At 44.4% G+C, this 18,865-nt stretch overlaps 1 protein-coding gene across 2 annotated transcripts in view; it reads left to right on the top strand.

The window, feature by feature from the left end:
• gyg1 (glycogenin 1) overlaps positions 1-18,865 on the top strand; it is a 66,865-nt gene that overhangs the window by 7,251 nt on the left and 40,749 nt on the right. Inside the window, exons 2-3 of one of the 2 annotated variants that reach the window (XM_033031878.1) lie at positions 10,803-10,938; positions 16,581-16,755. In XM_033031878.1, coding sequence (XP_032887769.1) covers positions 10,803-10,938; positions 16,581-16,755 — 311 coding nt within the window. Of the gene's footprint in view, positions 1-10,799; positions 10,939-16,580; positions 16,756-18,865 lie in introns of both variants that reach the window. The other variant, XM_033031877.1, reaches the window with a different exon arrangement.

The raw sequence follows: 18,865 nt of genomic DNA, 5'->3' as shown, positions 1-18,865 counted from the left end.
GGTCACTGGTCCCAAAAGACTCCTCCACAGACACTTAATTAACTTGCTCTTCCCAATTTCCCAACACTAGATCCAGCGTTGCACTCTCACGTGCGGGGGGGCTCCGTATACTGCTTAAGAAAACTCTCCTGAACACTTTTGAGGAATTGCACCCCATTTAAACCCTTCGCACTATGATTTTCCCAGTCTATATTGGGAAAGTTAAAATCCTCTACTACAACAACGATAGTTGACCTGCAGCTGTCTGCAATCTCCTTGCATATAAGTGCCTGTTTCCACGCTGTATTTCTAAGCAAAAGCTGTGCAACACAAGAATCAGGCTCGGGCTGGGGGGCGCCGAGATCGACGGGGGACCCAGCGGGTGCCGCCTGTAGCCACGTGCAGCTGCAGGAGTTACTGCACCAAACAGGCCCTTCAACCCACCGAGTCTATGCTGACCAGCGATCCCCACACACTAAAGGCCCTGTCCCACTTTCCCGAGTTACTCACAAACTCTCCCGAGTTTTCCCTTGATTCGAACTCGGGCAATGTCGGGTAATGTCGGTAGCGAGCTCGTAGGTGTCCGTAGATGTTTCGTAGCGGCTCGTAATGCCAGCTGTAGGAACTCGGGGCATTAGCTAAGTCGGGACGTTTTTTCAACATGTTGAAAAATGTCTACGAGTTAGAAAAAAATAGCCCAGAGTACCTACGAACGGCTATTACCGTAATTCTCCGAGTTCGAATCAAGGGGAAAACTCGGGAGAGTTCGTGAGTAACTCGGGAAAGTGGGACAGGGCCTTAACACTACCCTACACACACTGGGGACAATTTACAATTTCACTAAGCCAATTAACCTACAGACCTGTACGTCTTTGGAGATGGGACAGTCTGGTGAACTTTTGTAACTTTGTCAGCACCAAATATGGTGACAATTGTGTAATGCTTTGGTGAGGTCTGCTTGACCGAGTTGTGTGCAAAACAAAGCATCTCACTGTGCTTAGGTACATATGACAATAATGTATCATGGAATCATTGTTGAAGCAATTGTTTGGGGTGGGGTATTGACAATTTTCTACATCATCACATTTTTACCTGTGGCTCTGTGTCAGTGAGTTGAGTGACTATTATCACCAATCATTTTGAGGGTAGAATGTGATGGTTGGCATGGGATTGTAATCAGAAGACCAGTGGAGTGTTTTGGGGAGCGGATCATCTCAGAATTCTAGATTTATTGCTTGCATCAAATAACTGAATTGTCAATTGAGGTATCTTTCAGAAGTAAACTGCTGAGCAATGTTTGAAATCTTCCTGCAAATACTCAGTTATTAGTTCATTTGTAAATGATTGGCAGATTCTAATTCACAGTCATACAGATCGGAAACAGGCCCTTCAGCCCAACCTGCCCACACCGACCAACGTGTCCCCTCTACACTAATCCCACTTGCCTGTGCTTGTCCCATGGGCTAGAGGAAGGATTGGAGGTAGGCAGGAGAGGGAAGAAGTGGGTGCGAGTCTAGGTTGGGCTCAGGGGAGAGGGGTGGGGGGAGGAAAGAGGGTGGGGAAGATGGGGGAGGGAGGGATTTTTGTTATCTTAAATCGTTTTTTTCCCACTAGTTTATTGTGTATAGAGGTGCTCTGAAACTAGAGGATAGACACAAAATGCTGGAGTAACTCAGCGGGACAAGCAGCATCTCTGGATAGAAGGAATGGGTGACTTTTTGGGTTGAGGCTCTGCGCACCAGAGGAATCTGTTTCGAATTTGTTTGCAAAGTGTGATCATCTGGTTACTGACAAGATCGTGCGAAGCATTTTAAAGATATCTTTGTAGATGGTTGACAACTACAAGGAAACTTGCTGTAGCTCTCCCACAGTTGGCTGAAGGTTTAAGGGACTTGTTAAAGAAACCATCTATAGCTTTTATTTTAATTTACTTCCAATTGGTGAAATAGGGTTATTTGTTTCCTGCTTTTAGAGATGCAGCGTGGAAACATGCCCTTCGTCCCATTGAATCCATGCTGACCATCGAAGACCCATTTGCACTAATTCTACGTTATTCCACTTTTGCATCCACTCCCTACACAGTAAGGGGTAATTATTCGGAGGCAAATTAACCTACAGATCCCCACTGTCTTTGAGATGTGAGAGGAAACCGGAGCACCCAGTGGAAACCCATGCAGTCACAGTTTGCAGTGCGTACTGCACACAGGCAGCACCTGAGGTCAGGATGGAAGCAGGTTTCCGTTGGCAGTAGCTGTACCTGCAATGCCACTCTGTGCTGATAACTTAAACTTGGTGTTGTCTTTATCCATGTAGCATGCTGCTCAGTCAGTACTTTGGATCTGTTGTAGGAGGGAACTGCAGATGCTGGTTTAAACCGAAGATTGACATAAAACGCTGGAGTAACTCAGCGGGACAAGCAGCATCTCTGGAGAGAAGGATTGGGTGACGTTTTGGGTTGAGACCTTTCTTCAGACTGATCCGTCTGAAGAAGGGTCTCGATCCAAAACGTCACCTAGTACTTTGGATCTACTTTGTCCACTTGTCTACGCGCTGTGTCCATGTCACTGGTCTGTCTCAGACCCCCCCCTTGTTACAAACCTTAAGCCAGGTCTGATTGACGGGCCACATGATTTACGTGCTTGACACCTCGCCCTAGTCTGAGTTCTCTCATGGCGAGTGGGTCACCAAGTGGACCGAGAAAATGATTTGAGGATGTTCTTGATGCCTTCTTGAAAAACATATAACTTCCAAAGAAGGAAACTAGAGGTATGGAAAGGTTCAGAACAAATCAGAGCTGGCACCGATGAGCAAGGAAAGATGGAGCCCACAATAGTCCATTGTTGGCTGTGGAAGAGGAGATACAAAGGGATATATGTCCAGTACCACCCATCGTGCATCTCATTGACTTGTGGCCTTGGAGAAATACTGCAGTTGGTTGGTTACAGGAGCCTATGTGGTATGTTAGTGTTGATAATACATGTGTCTTGTATCCAGAGGCCAATGTGGCTGATTCTCATATCCTCTGTGAAACAAACAAATGCACCACACAGTCCCAGAGCAAAACACATGTAAATCCGGAAGACACTCTCGAAATGGCTGACATTGGTTTTTAAACTCTTGATTAATTTACTTTTTGAGATTTATAATAGTGTTACAATGAGATCTATTTATCAGCTGGTTCCAAAATAATCTCTGCACACTTCCAGTTTGGCTTTCACCTTGTGACCTGTTGTGAGAAAGGTCATAGTCATATCGCTTGGAAACAGGCTCTCTGGCCCAAGTTACTGACCAAGATGCCCATCTACACTAAGCCCACCTGTCTGTGTTTGCCCCATATCCATCTAAACCTTCCCTTTAGAGATACAGCGCGGAAACAGGCCCCTCGGCCCACCAAGTCCGCGCCGACCACCGATCAACCTGCACACTACACTAGCCTACACACTGGGGCCATCTTACAATCTTTACTGAAGCCAATTAACCTACAAACCTGTACGTCTTTGGAGTGTGGGAGGGAAATGGAGCACCCGGGGAAAACACACGCGGTCACAGGGAGAATGTACAAACTCTGTACAGACAGAGTAGACGGAATCGAACCTAGATCTCTGGCGTTGTAAGGCAGCAACACTACCGCTGTGCCATCTATCCTATCCATGTACCCACCGAAATGTCTTCTAAATGTGTTACTCTTCAGATATGTCCATGGAATTTGACCAGGACGTTGCTTTCATTCTGGGTCCTTCATTTACATTGTTCTATATTGGATCTCGCTTTTGTCCATTGCTCTATCACGGAGACTTCAGTGTGCATTGTTTAAGCTGCATTGTATTATTGCAGGTTAGCCTGAAAGTCCTTGAAGCTACGCGTGGTTAATTTGAAGTAAGGCGGGGGGAGTATATATGGATATGTTGACTGGGCTATCACTGACAATAAGTGGCTTTAGTAGATTTAACAAAAACATTAATCACATTTTAAACTGTGGCATAAATAACACAAGTGCTGTTTTTTTTCCCAAAAGAGAATTGATTTGATTTAAAAAAATTATTACAAATAACGTTTACCTAAAGTGTGATAGTATTGAATTGCACGAACAAATGAATATGATAGCAATATTGCATTTTCTCTTTTTTTGCTTTTGGAACTGCTTTTGGTTACTTTCTGCTCTGACCAAGCTTGACCTTTTCCTGATGGTGATCAGTGCACCTTCTCTTGCCTTGGAAAATGGGGATATAATTTTCATCTTAATGGCGAATGTTGGTGAGATGCAACATTCTTGCTCTGGAATAGATTATGTAGAAACATAGAATTACAGATACTGGTGTACAAAAGAAGACACTGGGTGCTGGAGTACCTCAGTGGATCAGACAGTATCCACTCTGGAGAACGTGGACAGACGATGTTTGCGGTTGAGACTTCTTCAGGCTGATTGTGTGAGGAGGGGGGTGGTGTCGAGATGCGGTTTGGTGTCAAATCCCTGAATCCCTGAATCCATGTACACCAGAGAAGTCACTAAACATTGCACAAAGTGCCTGGGCAACTCCACAGATTGGCAGTATCTCTGAAAGACATTGATAGGTGAAGTTTCGGGTTGGAACCCTTCGTTAGACTAATTTGCAATGTTATTTTTCCTCTATCACACTATTGTGAATAATAATAATAATAATAATAATAATGGATGGGATTTATATAGCTTCGTATCTAATGAATAATTCAAGTTTTCTCATTGAGGCTACCTGAAGCTGGTTATATTTGGTGTGATGGTTGAAACGTCAAATGGTGCTGCAAATGGTGCTGTGTCAGCTATAATCCAAAAATGGTGTGTGCTTGCTGATTTAGTTCATTTGGGGATCACAACCAGGTAAATATGGAATGGTAATGCAGCAGTTAGTGCCGATGCCTAGCAGCCATGATGACCATGCCAGGTGATATACAATGGACGATCTTGTCAAATGCTTTACTAATGTCCCTACAGACAACGTCTGCTCCCTTGCCATTATCAATCTTCTTGGTTACCTCCTTAAATCTCGCTGAAGTTAGTGAGGCAGATTTTCCCCAGCACAAAGACATGGGGACTATTCCCGTAAGGCTCACTGGCCTGCAGTTACCGGGATTGTCCCTGCTGCTTTTCATCCATAAGGGAACAACATTAGCTGTCCTCCCATCGTTCGGTGCCTGGCCTTTGGCTAAGGAAAAGTAGGACACAGTGGTGCAGCTGTAGAGTTGTTGCCTTAGTGCCAGAGACCCGGGTTCGATTCTGCCCTCGGGTGCAGTCTGTACAGAGTTTGTACGTTCTTCCTGTGACCGTGTCAGTTTTCTCTGGTGTTCTCCCACACTCCAAAGATGTGTAGGTTGCTTGGCTTTTATAAATTGTAAATTGTCCTTGGTGTGTAGGATAGTGCTAATGTATGGGGTGATTGCTGATCGAAGTGGACTCGGTGGGCTGAAGGGCCTGTTTCCATTCTGTATGTCTAAAGTCAATACTACAATCTCCATCAGGGCCCCAGCTATCATCGCTGTTGCTTCCCATGGAAACCTGGGCTAGATCTCATCCAGCCCTGGGGATTTATCTGCCCTTGTGCATTCCATGGTATCTAACACCACCTTCTTAATTGTGACCTGCGCCAGATTATTTGCACACTTCTGGATTTGTTATCTTCCACGTCCTTCTCCTTGATGAATACGGATAAGAAGTATTCATTCAGGACATTGCCTGGTTCTACACTCGGAACCCCTTTGCTACCTAAGGACACCTGTAGTTTCTCTTGTTACCCTCTGGCCCTTGATATACAACTTAAATCTGTGGAATTCTACGCAACAGAATGTTGTGGAGGCCAAGTCTATGGATGTTTTTAAGGCAGAGACAGATAGATTCTTGATTAGGGCGGGTGTCGGATTATGGGGAGAAGGCACGAGAATAGGGTTAGGAGAGATAGGTCAGCCATGGTTGAATGGCAGAGCAGACTTGATGGGCCGAATGGCCTAATTCTGCTCTTATCCCTTAGTAACCTTAAATGCTGAGTTGTCTCAATGCAGCCTAATGCATGGAAACATTAACAGCGGAAATCAAACCTGTTGCCACTTAAACAGTGAGTGTTTTTTTTATTGGAAAAACAAAATGTTCTGCTGCATCACGCAGTGTTTCCAGTTTAACGTTTCAAGCTTTTTATTTCCATTTGCTGGAATACAACGATGAGGAAGAGATGCACCAGCTGTTAACGAGCCTTGCACAGACAATAGTTTAGTTTAGCAATACAGCGCAGAAACAGGCTCTTCGGCCCACTGAGTCCCCGTACACTAGCACTATCCTACCGACTAGGGGCAACTTACAATTTTTACCAAAGCCAATTGGCCTATAAGCCTTTGGAGTGTGGGAGGAAACCCTCAAGGTCAAAGGGAGACGTACAAACTCCGTACAGGCAGCGCCTGTAGTCGGGATCGAACCCATGTCTCTGACCCTGTTAGGCAACAACTCTACCGTTGCGCCACCAATACTATCTGACAAGGATAGCATTCAATCCAAATCTGCAATGCTCATCAAAAGTAAGAATAAACTCAGATTGAACAGTACCTGCCTTGTCTTGGAAGTTTAATTCGGAACCGTAAGACGCAGAGACTCTTTTCGAGAAAGATGACACAGTGGTAGAGTTGCTGCCTTGGGGCACCAGAGAACCGGGTTGATGCTGTTTGAACGGAGTTTGTACGTTCTCCCTGTGTCCGTGTGAGTTTTCCCTGGGTGCTCCTGTTCCCTCCCACATTCTAAAGACGTGCAGGTTTGTAGGTTAATTGGCTTCTGTAAAATTGTAAATTGTCCCTAGTGTGTAGGATAGTGCTAGTGTACGTGCATTGCATGTTGGCACAGTCTTGGTCGGCCAAAGGGCCCGGTTCCATGCTGTATCTCCAAAACTAAAGTAAATTCCTGTTAAACATTGCTGCTTACATGTTTCCACCATTTTCCCAGGCTGCGCATTCCAGGCATCTACCACCCTGTTTAATCTCCTGTAAACTTTATCCCCCCCCCCCCCTCTCAACGTTAAAGCTATGCCCACTCATATTTGACATATGCACCAAGGGGGAGAAAAGGCTGACAATCGACCCTGTCTATACCTCTCATCACTTCTCGCAGGACAACCATCGCTTCAGAGAAAGTCGTCCGTTTGTCCAACCTCTCCTTGTAGTTAATACTGTAAACCAGGCAACCACCAACAAGGGTCTCGGCCCAAAACGTCACCTATTCCTTTTCCTCAGAGATGCTGCCTGGCCCGCTGAGTTACTCCAGCTTCATCTGTCTATCCACCTGGTGAATCTCATGTGCACCACCTCTAAACTGACTTGGCAAATGAAATTCTTTGTATGTTGTACTTGGCTAGTAAATTAAATTAAATTAAATTTCTTTATTTATATAGCACATTTTTAGTCAACTTGCATTGACCCCAAAGTGCTTCACATAATTACATCCACACACACAGGCAAATGTGGGTGAAGTGTCTTGCCCAAGGACACAACGACAGTATGCACTCCAAGCGGGATTCGAACCAGCTACCTTCCGGTTGCCAGCCGAACACTTAGCCCATTGTGCCATCTGTCGCCCAATAAAGTATTATTGTATTGTATCCTGGCTGTACAATGGCAGCCAGAACTGCACACAATACCTGTGAACAGGGATCAGAATAAGCAGGATATTTGGATGGTGGATATTTTCTGATTATTTGTAGTTGTAGAAATGCACTCATTTCCTTTTTTTGTGGGAATGCTAGCCCTCTTAACCACCATCATGTTCGGCATGGGCATTGAGGGCCGAAGAGCCTGTTCCTGTGCTATATTGTTCTATGTTTAACTCTTTCTAGTCCTAGCTACACCCCTCATTCAATTTATACAGCCTGGAAAAGGGCCTTTGGCCCACTGTCTATTCAAAATATCAAGCACGTTATTGCACTAACTTCATTTTATTAGTTTATTTTAGTTTAGTTTAGAGATACAGCGTGGAAACAGGCCCTTCAGCCCATCAAGTCCACGCCAGCAACTAGTCAACCCCATAGACTAACACCAGGGAAAATTTACAATCTTAACCAAAACCAGTCACCCTACAAACCTGTAAGTCTTGAGTGTGGGAGGAAACCGGAGCATCCAGGAAAAACCCACGTGGTCAAGTCAAGTCAGATTTATTCGTCACATGCACAATGAAGTGCAGTGAAATGAACTTGCCAGTAGCTGTACAATTAAAAAAAAAACACACAATACACAATAAAAATTTAACACAAACATCCACCACAGCATTCATCACTGTGGTCAGTCCTCCATTTTCCCCCGTGGTCGGGACCGTCACGGGGAGAACGTACAATCTCCGTACAGACGGCACCAGTAGTCAGGATTGAACCTGGGTCCCTGGCGCTGCACCACTGCTCCTGTTTTTTTTTGTTTTTGTTTTTCTGTCTCGCATTGTACTTTCCCATCAGTCTCCACACCAGAGCCAGTTTTCAGTGCCATTTGTTCCACAGTTGACTCTCGATCCAACAGTCCCATTGTTCGAGCTTTCTAATCCTGCCTGGGTTTGCCTTCCAATCTCCTGCAGCTGTACAGCCACCATATCCACTGCCATCTTATTTTGACCTCTTGCACTCGCCTGGATTGTATCTTTCTGTAATTGGCAGCTGGGCTTTCAGCTGTCTTGAGCTTAAAGCTCTGGAATTTCCCTTGGAAACTTTCTCCTTTCTCTGGAATTCTCCTTTTGAAACTTTGACCAAACACTTGCCTGAAGATATATTTTTCAATCAGGCCGAATATCTCCCAACATGATTTGCTTCAAATTGTGTTTGATCATTCCTTGATGTTTTATTAAGATAAGGGTACCACATACTGGTGTTTATTGATGGTAGTCTAAACTCTGCACAAAACTAGCTTCTGCTGTGTGACTCTTGAGGTTTTCTGAAGCGCCTTACACTTATAGGATTTGATAGAGTGGAAGTGTATGCTTATACGTATTAACTCTTGAGAGTTTGCTCCATTAAGACCCTGTGGGAGATGGTGGAAGCATTTTATTAAAGGTCCACCACTGATTCCAAAGCCTTGCCGTATTATCCGTATTATGCTCTATTATTTTGCCAGACCAATAGAGGTCACGGTCTCTGAGGTTGGGGGGGGGGTGGGGGGGCGGGAGAGATACTGGCTTGCGAAGTCGCCTATGGGAACAGAGTTCCAGAGCCCCGGCCGCAGGGGGCAAATTCAACCTGCCAATCGGCAGCGGGCGTCCCGATGAGGTCGAGATCGGCCGCCTCACCCGGCATAGACGCCACATTTTCGGGGGGACATCCGGGGAGGATTTCAGTTTGTCCGGATTAATGGAGGTGCCAGACTACCAGTAGTCAGAAAACGGTGGTGGACCTGTAATAAATTACTTGCAGTAGGAGCTGCTATGGAACATCTTCATCATAAACTCGAGCATTAAATGAGTAGCGGTTGATGATAACCATTGGCTGGTGCATTTTATGAAGAACAACACACTGCCAAAGTGGACAGTGGACGGATTCTTCACAAAGCCAAGTTTTTCTTGTGGCTTGATGGTCAGCATGCATGCGGCAGGTTGGATCGCCGAGCAGTGTAACTCTATGACTAAGCACCAGGCACGCAGTACTCCTTCACATTAAACTCTGCAATTCCACGTGGGGAAATTTGAGAGCAACAAAAATATTCTGGATTGGCGCTGGGGTGTACAGTTCGGTGAGATCAAGGGACTTGTCCTTCTGACAGTAAATAACAAAATAATGGCATGGGTTGTATGTGCCCTGTGTTGAGAAGAAGGGCCTTGAGTAAGAGTGAAGTCTGCCGCCACTGACAGGCCAGGAACCATTTTATTCCTTCAACAGTAGATGCAATTGCCAATCGTCTTCAATGTGTCCACTGTATGAGAGGGTCATAGGTCATAGGCCGAATGGCCTAATTCTGCTCCTATCGAGTCTATCCTTCATTCAAATGTTTCTTAAATTTTGTAATAGTACCTGCCTGAATTACCTCCGTTGGCAGCTCGTTCTATATACCCGCCACATTTTGTGTTTTTATATTTATATACATTATAAAATGACCCCTCAGGTCCCGATAAAATCTTTCCCTCACCTTAAAGCTATGTTCTTGATTCCCCTACTCTGGGCAAGAGACTCTCCTGGGCAAGAGACTCTGTGCATTTACTCGTTCTATTCCTCTCATGATTTTGTACACCTCTATAAGATCACTCTTCATCCTGCACTCCAAGGAATAGAGTCTCAGCCTGCTCAACCTGGGTGGAATAATCTCCACCCTACTATAGTTACTCAACCAGATGCAACTAAATTTAAGGTAGCTCTTTCTTCCCAATAGCCCTTTCTGGCTTAAGTCCTCCCTCCACCACCTCCAGTTTAAATTCAAATTTAAAATGAAGAGTGGGAATATTTTGGCGGACCAAGAAACCAAGAACCTCCACCTGTACCTTAGCCCCTTGAGTCACGGCAACATCCACGTAAACCTTCTCTGCACCCTTTCCAAATTGATAAAGCTTATCTCTCTGAAATTGCCAAAGAATATCTCACTATCTCTGAGTGCCTCCTGATTACTGTTTTATTTTTAACAAGAGCTCAATTTCAATTACTCTGACTGCTACCTGCGTATGTTTTCATATAATGAATGAAAGTAGAATAGGAGCAGTATTTGAAGCTATGTGCAGAACGTTCATGTTTTATTTTTACTGAACGCTACTTTCTGCTTCACCAAAAGATTAGAAGGTTGATTTGTTGAGTAAATATTATGAATCATGAGCTGTGACTGGAACTTTAATATTAATGTTATCTTTTGTCTAGCAGCTCAAGCCTTCGTGACGCTAGCAACTAATGACCTGTACGCAAAAGGAGCCTTGGTGCTTGGAACCTCATTGCGGGATCACAAAACAACACGAAATCTGGTGATTCTTATCACTCCCCAAGTGTCCAACAATATGAGGTATTTCTAAATTGAGTTGGATGGTTCATTATACTCTATCTAACTTATCTCTACTTACTTGAAGCACTGAACTATTCCCGAGTATTGAAAGGCCTGGATAGAGTGGGCGTGCAGAGGATGTTTCCACTAGTGGGAAAGTCTAGGACCCGAGTCCATAGCCTCTCAATAAAATGACCTACCATTAAGAAGGTGATGTGGAGGAATTAATTTTGTTAGAGGGTGATGAATCTTTAGAATTAATTGCCACAGAAGGTTGTGGAGGCTAAGTCAAAGGATTTTTTTTCAAGGCAGAGATTGATAGTTTATTGATTAGTACAGGTGTCAGGGTTATGGGGAGAAGGCAGGAGAATGGGGTTGAGAGGGAAAGCTAGATCGGCCATGATTAGTAGATTTGATGGGCTTGTGAGCATCAGTGATAGGATGAGAATTTTTATACTGACGAATTGTAATGTTTATGTTGGCCTAAAATAGGACACCTTGATAGTGTCCTCTGTGATGTTCAAAGGAAAGACTCTGAACTCTTGAAGTAGAGTAGAGTAGACTTGATGGGCTGAATGGCTTAATTCTACTCCTATCACTTATGAACTAATGAAAAGAACACAGTGCTGGAGTAACTCAGCGGGTCAGGCAGCATTTCTGGAGAACATGGATAGGTGCTGTTTTGGGTTGAAACCCTTCTTTAGACTGATTGTATGGGGGGGGGGGGGGGGGGGGAGGAGAGAGAAGAAAGCTGGAAAAGGGGATAGGCAGGGCAATGCTTGGCAGGTATTATGTCCACATAGGCGAGGGGGATAATTTGACAGGCAAATGGTTGAACCAAAGGCCAGATATAAGAACAGATCATATATAAGATATAAGACTGGTTTAAAAAAATTGTGGATTGTGATGTCGGGGGGAGGAAAGTAGTGTGGGGTTGGGGGGGGTGGGGGAGAGGAATGAAATGGGTGGAGTCCAGGTGGGCACATCAGAAGGAGTGGGGGAGAAAGTGGGGTGGAGGGAGGGTTAATTAAAATTGGAGAATTCAACGATCACACCGGTCGGTGCATTGTAAACTACCCATATCAAATATGGAATGTCAGCATCTGTAGTTCTTTATTTCCGCATACTGAACAATTCCCATTATTTATCTAATTTTTTTTAAAGCTGAGATCGTTTGAGGACCTTGTATAATTAAACATTCAATTGACCCAACAGTTTTAACTACCTGCAGTTATTTACCACTGATTGCCTTTGGGAGAATTTGAATTGGCCTCCGATCCTTTCTCACAGCCTCCCCTTCTCGCAACCTGCCTCTGTGGTTAGTAAGAAGATCTAAATGTGTTGAGTAGAATGCTCTCTCATTATCTTACAAACAGTTCTCGCTATGCATGGCACGAGAAGCATTTTATATTGTCCCACTGTGGGCACTTAAGTACATTCTCTCAATCCCAAAGGGACCTGAATGATTAGTGTAGGAAGGAACTGCAGATGCTGGTTCAGACCTGTCTGAAGAAGGGGCTCGACCCGAAACGCCACCCATTCCTTCTCTCCAGAGAGGCTGCCTGTCCCGCATTTTGTGTTTATCTTTGGACCTGAATGATTGTCTGCCAGACAAAATATAAACCTTTGCAGCAAGGTCTAAAAGTAAATGGTGAACGTCTCAATAATTCAGTTGGTTGGAACTTCTCCAAGTTAGGGTGGAGTGTATAATTCTTGCATTAGGCCAATCATGGGGAAAAGTTGACCTTTTTATATTTGCACACCAAGTTGGAGGAGACTGTCAGCCATGACAATCGTATAAAATCTCCTTATTTAACATGTGTAAAGGAAATCATCTTGTGCTGAGATCAGGTTGTTGAGATGTACATTTCTATACTCAGCATATATTCTCTATTTTTGGTGGGGAACCATAAGACATTGGAGCAGAATTGGCCTTTCAGTCTATCGAGTCTACCATACCATTCAATCATGGGTGATCAATTTTTCCTCTCTCGAGACTCGTCTTAGCAGGAAAATCAGCAATTTTTAAAGATATGGTCTCCTTTTATTGATTCATTACAAGTATAGTATGGTGCAACACACTCTGGAAATAAACTGATTCACGAACTGGATGATGGGTGTGGTGAGATATGAAGCAGGTATATCAACACATAAGGGTCTCTTTATTTTCTTTTTCATTATTATTTTTGGTTTTTGTCTTCTTACTCTTCTATAGGCTTTTACTCGTTCACTCCTGGACTGCACTATCTGCTAGTCTAGGGGTTTACACATCACTATTTCTTTCACTCTCTCTCTTTTTCATTCTTTCTCTCTTGTTCTATTTTTCTCTTGTTAAGTTTAAAATAGAAGATGTACATTAAAGGTATTTTGTCATATGCCGCGGTCTAGACCACTGCACACTGCTTCTAATAAAAATACAAATTAAAAAAAGTTTTAAAAAATTTCCCCTCAACCCCATTCTCCTGCCTTCTCCTCGTAACCTTTAATAATAATAATAATGGATGGGATTTATATAGCGCCTTTCTAATACTCAAGGCGCTTTACATCGCATTATTCATTCACTCCTCAGTCACACTCGGTGGTGGTAAGCTACTTCTGTAGCCACAGCTGCCCTGGGGCAGACTGACGGAAGCGTGGCTGCCAATCTGCGCCTACGGCCCCTCCGACCACCACCAATCACTCACACACATTCACACACAGGCAAAGGTGGGTGAAGTGTCTTGCCCAAGGACACAACGACAGTATGCACTCCAAGCGGGATTCGAACCGGCCACCTTCCGGTCGCCAGCCGAACACTTAGCCCATTGTGCCATTTGACACCCTTACTAATCAAGAAACTCCAAATGCATCAAAATGTACTTCATTAGGCATAAAAGCTACAATGTGGATGTGTTTAGATTCTGCCCTGCATTGCTGATAGAAGCTACCACAGAGTATGTTGAACATTATATTTTTAGTTGTTGGTTAAGAAAAGTAGAGAATAATTTGGGTCAGAAGCAGGCCAAGTGGGACTTTCCTAGATGGGCATCTTGGTCAGAATGGACAGGTTGAGCCCAAGGGTCTGTTGCAGTGCTGTATAACTCTGACAATGCACAAGAATAATTGCACCAGTAGAATAACTGGATAGCCACACAATGCTGGAGTAACTCAGCGGGACAGGCAGCATCTCTGGAGAGAATGAAGGAATTTTAACTGACCCATTCCTTCTCTCCAGAGATGCTGCCTGTCCCGTTGAGTTATTCCAGCATTTTGTGTCTATCTTTCGTTCAATCTAGCACCTACACAGAATAACATTGGGGTCTGAAGAAAGGTCCAGACCCATAAAATCACGTATTCATGTTCTTCAGAGATAATGCCTGACCTGAGTTACTCCAGCACTTTTTTTTGTAAACCAGCATCTGCATTTCCTTATGTCAACAGTGGAGAATAGTTGTTGCTTGACTTGTAGTAGTGGAAAGACTAGCTGTGTAGGAAGGAAATGCGGATGCTAGTTTCTTCTGATATCAGACACAAGGTGCTGGAGTAACTCAGCAGGTCATGCAGCATCTCTGGAGAAAAGGAATAGGTGACATTTTGGGTCGCAACCCTTCTTCGGAGCGTGTCTGAAGAAGGGTTCTGACCTGAAATGCCACCTAGTCCTTTTCTCCAGAGATGCTGCCTGACCTGCTGAGTTACTTCAGCATCAGTGCAAAAACTAGACATGATCACAATCAGGCCATCCACGGTGTACATATACATGATAAAGAGAATGTTTTGTGCAAGGTAAAGTCCGATTAAAGACACGTGTCTCCAATGAGGAAGATAGTGGATCACGACTGCTTTCTCGTTGTTAATAGGATAGTTCCGTTGCCTGGGAAGCTGGAACCGCTGGGAAGAAAGTGTCTTTGGTTATCTTGTACTGGAACAGCTAGTCAGAAATTGACTCATAAGATGGCAGTATATTTGTACTGTGCAGTGAAGCAGGCTCATTCACCCGTACCCACCACATTAGGATTGTGACCACTGCTATTCAACATTCTTCATTAATACTCGGGTTCTCCATGTGACCGTGTGGCTCCGCTTTCGCCCCCGCATCCCAAATTCGTGCAGGTTTGTAGGTTAATGGGCCTCTGTAAATTACTCCGAGTGTGTCGGAGTGGATGAGAAAGTGGGATAACATGAGGTCAGTGTGAGCGGGAGATCGATGGTCAGTGCGGACTCGATGGACCAAAGGGCCTGTTTCCATGCTGTATCTCTGTAAACTGTAGCCGCTAGTTTCCCGTACATTCTGACATGGATCAAATATTTACTGCATTGATTTGGCTTTGGAAAGGTTCTGTATCTGCCCTTGCCCTTTGTCACTTTCACCTTGGGGTTTGGCTGTGACCTTTTATTTTTGGCCTTAATTCCAGCTGGCTTAATGTTGTATGAAAAGCCACTGGCATGGGTTTAGCAAGCGTCATGGTTTTGTCAGCCGTGCCATAGATCAGGATGTCACAAATCATTATGGCACTGGAGGAACCCATTCAGCTTGCTGAGTTCACGCCAGCACTGTAGAGTAATGCAGTTTGACCCATTTCCCCAAATGTATTTTTCCATGTGCACTTATTGGGTCAATTATCTTTGTCTCCACTGCCCCACTCTGTGTGCTCTCCGGTTAGTGGAATGGCTATACATGATTACAATCAAGCTGTCCACAGTGTACAGATACAGGATGAGAGGTATAATGTTTAGAGCAAGTACAGTCTGACTAAAGCTAGTCCGAGGGTCTCCAATGAGGTAGATGGGAGCTCAGGACCGCCTTCTAGTTGGCAATGGGATGGTTCAGTGGCTCGATGACAATCTCAATAGATGAATGGCCCTCTTCTATGACGTAAGGCACCTTGGGAGAAAAGGAATTGGCGACGATTCGGGTCGAGACCCTTCTTCAGACCAGACTTTATCCGTTCCACCTCTCTTTAATGCCATCTTCCCCCCCCCCCCCCCCATCCCACCCCACTACAATTGGCCCAACCCGAAGAAATTGCAGCAAATTGTGGACGCAACACAGACCATCACACAAACCAAACTCCCTTCCATTGTCTCCATTTATACCTCACTCTGCCTCGGCAAGGCCAGCAGCATATTCCAGGATGAGTTACGCCCTGGCCGCTCCCCCTTTCCCCTTCCCCCCTCTTCCATCAGGCGAAAGGTACGGAAGTGTGAAAACACTTGCCTCCAGATTCAGAGACAGTTTCTTCCCAGCTGTTATCGGGCAACTGAATCATCCTACCATAACTAAGAGCAGTCCTGAACTGCTAGCTACCGCATTGGTGACCCTCAGACTATCTTTGATCGGAATTTACTAGCTTTACCTTGCACTAAACATTATTCCTTTATCATGCATCTATACACTGTAAATGACCCGATTGTAATCGCGTATTGCCTTTCTGCTGACTGGTTAGCAGGCAACAAATGCTTTTCACTATACCTCCGTACACGTGACAATAAACTAAACTAAAACTGAAGGTCGCCTATCCAAATTATCCAGATGTTTGTGTCCTTTTTTGTGGACTTGGATTGTGGGTTAATTGAAATGACTGCATTCAGTCTCGAGTTAGAATCAATACCAATTACTTCTGGAAGCTCAATAGACATTTGTGTGACGTGTGTGCTTATTTTATTTAACGCTCGTCTCTTTTTAGATGTGCGTTGGAAAGGATATTTGATGAGGTTCTTTTAGTGGACGTGCTAGACAGCAAGGATTCTGCGCATCTCGCCATGATCAAGAGGCCTGAACTAGGCGTAACCTTCACAAAGCTGCATTGCTGGGCTCTCACCCAGTACTCCAAATGTATATTTATGGACGCAGACACACTGGTAAGCCCCGGATCTTCAACTGTTTGGGATGAGTATCTTGTCAAATACATCCAGGGGGAGATCATTTAGTATGCGATTTAAAAAAACAAAACTTTGGTTTATTGTCACGTGTACTGAGGTGCAGTGAGAAGCTGCTGGTTGTGTGCTAACCAGTCAATAGACAATAGGTGCAGGAGCAGGCCAGTCGGTCCTTCGAGCCAGTACCGCCCACTCAATGTGATCACGGCTGATCATCCCCAATCAGTACCCCGTTCCTGCCTTCTCCCCATATCCGCTATCTTTAAGAGCCCTATCTAGCTCCACAAAGATTCTAGCTAGACATAAAATGCTGGAGTGACTCTGGGTCAGGCAGCATTTCTGGAGAAAAGGAATAGATGAAGTTTCGGGTTGAGACCCTTCTTCACACTGAAGATTGTCTGAGCTAAATTCCGTCTGCTGTTCTATTTCCCCCACTTTCCCAGTTTATCTATATCTTGCTGTAACCATGGACCACCACCTACACCATGCCACCAATGTTGGTGTTATCCATATTGGTAATCACCACTTACATTCTCATCTAAATCGTTAGCGACAGAGAATAGACTTCAATACAGCACAGGTACAGGCCCTTCAGCCCACAATGTCAATGCTGATCATGGTGCCAAATTAGTCAAGTCAAGTCAAGTTTATTCGTCACATACACATACGAGATGTGCAGTGAAATGAAAAGTGGCAAACTAACTGCCTTCAAGTTCCCAAGAAATGTCTGTTCTCCAGAGAGGTTCAGGAAACCTGGCAAGGCTGGAAGAGGGTGGGTTTCTTGCTGATCATTATAAGAGGCCTTCGTATTGGATCATCTCCTAACTATCAATGTCCAGGGTTGACTCCCATTCCCTCTAATTTCTATACCAACTATCTGTTGGTTCCTGGACATGTGGATTAGCAGAGGCAGGACAATGAGCAATGGGCAACTACCTGAAGGGTACAGAGAGCAGAATATAGTTATCTGCATCAGCACATCATCGGTTGAGGCCTGTTCCTATGCTGTACACATCTATGTTGTGTGTCCCAGTATAATGTTCCAATTACCCCGTGTTCTCTATGGTGTGATTACTTTGCTATAAGTCGAAGACAAGACCTGATCTGAGACAAACAATCCCACATCTGCATGTTAGACACAAAAGTGCAGGGAGTAACTCAGCGGGTCGTTCAGCATCTCTGGTGATAAAGGATGGGTGACGTTTTGGTTCGGAACCCTTCCTCAGAAGATAGATCCTCAGAATCTCCTTCTGAGGAAGCCCCGGCCCAAAACGTCACCCATCCTTTTTCTCCACAGATGCTGCCTGATCCGCTAAGTTACTCCAGCACTTTGTGTTCATCTTCGGTAAAAACCAGCATCTGCAGTTCCTTTCCACAAGTATGGGAAATAACTGCTTTGAGCTCTGCGGGTGATTCTATTAGTAGCGCAGGAACATAATGCCATCTGAGTGTCAACTTCAGTGTGTTGGCCTCTGGTGTTTGGCTTCGAGCCAGAGTCCTGTGCAGTGATGATGCAGCTATAAATGGGGAAGCGAGTTGTTTTCATCAGTTTGTTCATCGCATTACCTCTAACTGAACTCATCCTCCAACTGAGCTATACCAGCCACATTAAAGAGCACACTAAAAGTCTGTTTATCTGGCATGTTTAGTTTTTTGCTGCTGGACTTCATATTTTCTAGAGTATTGGATGTTAATACAATGGATAGTCCAACATGCTTTTAATTAGCTGCTTGTTTTAAGATGTCACACAATACAATAATATTCAACATTTCCCAATGTTGAAAGGGAGCAAGTTAACCAAGCCTCCAGTGATTCAGATGCTGAGCCATCAAGGTTTCTGATCAATCAGATTACAGATTATCGGAAGTCACGTATTGCAATTCCTTTTCTCTACTTGGTTACCTGTTAATCTGAATTGTTACCCATTCCTTGTGGTGGGTTTAGGATCCTCACACTTCTGCTATTGTGGGGATTAATCCCTTGGTCTAAATGTGAGGAATTTGCCCCTGTAAAGGCCCTGGGACCACAAAGCGACCATTTATGCAATAAGTGATTTAAACCCATAACAATGGCTTTGCACAAATTATATTGA

Source organism: Amblyraja radiata, chromosome 13, assembly GCF_010909765.2.
Source record: "Amblyraja radiata isolate CabotCenter1 chromosome 13, sAmbRad1.1.pri, whole genome shotgun sequence".
Taxonomy (NCBI): domain Eukaryota; kingdom Metazoa; phylum Chordata; class Chondrichthyes; order Rajiformes; family Rajidae; genus Amblyraja; species Amblyraja radiata.
This window is presented reverse-complemented; position numbering and strand designations above follow the sequence as displayed.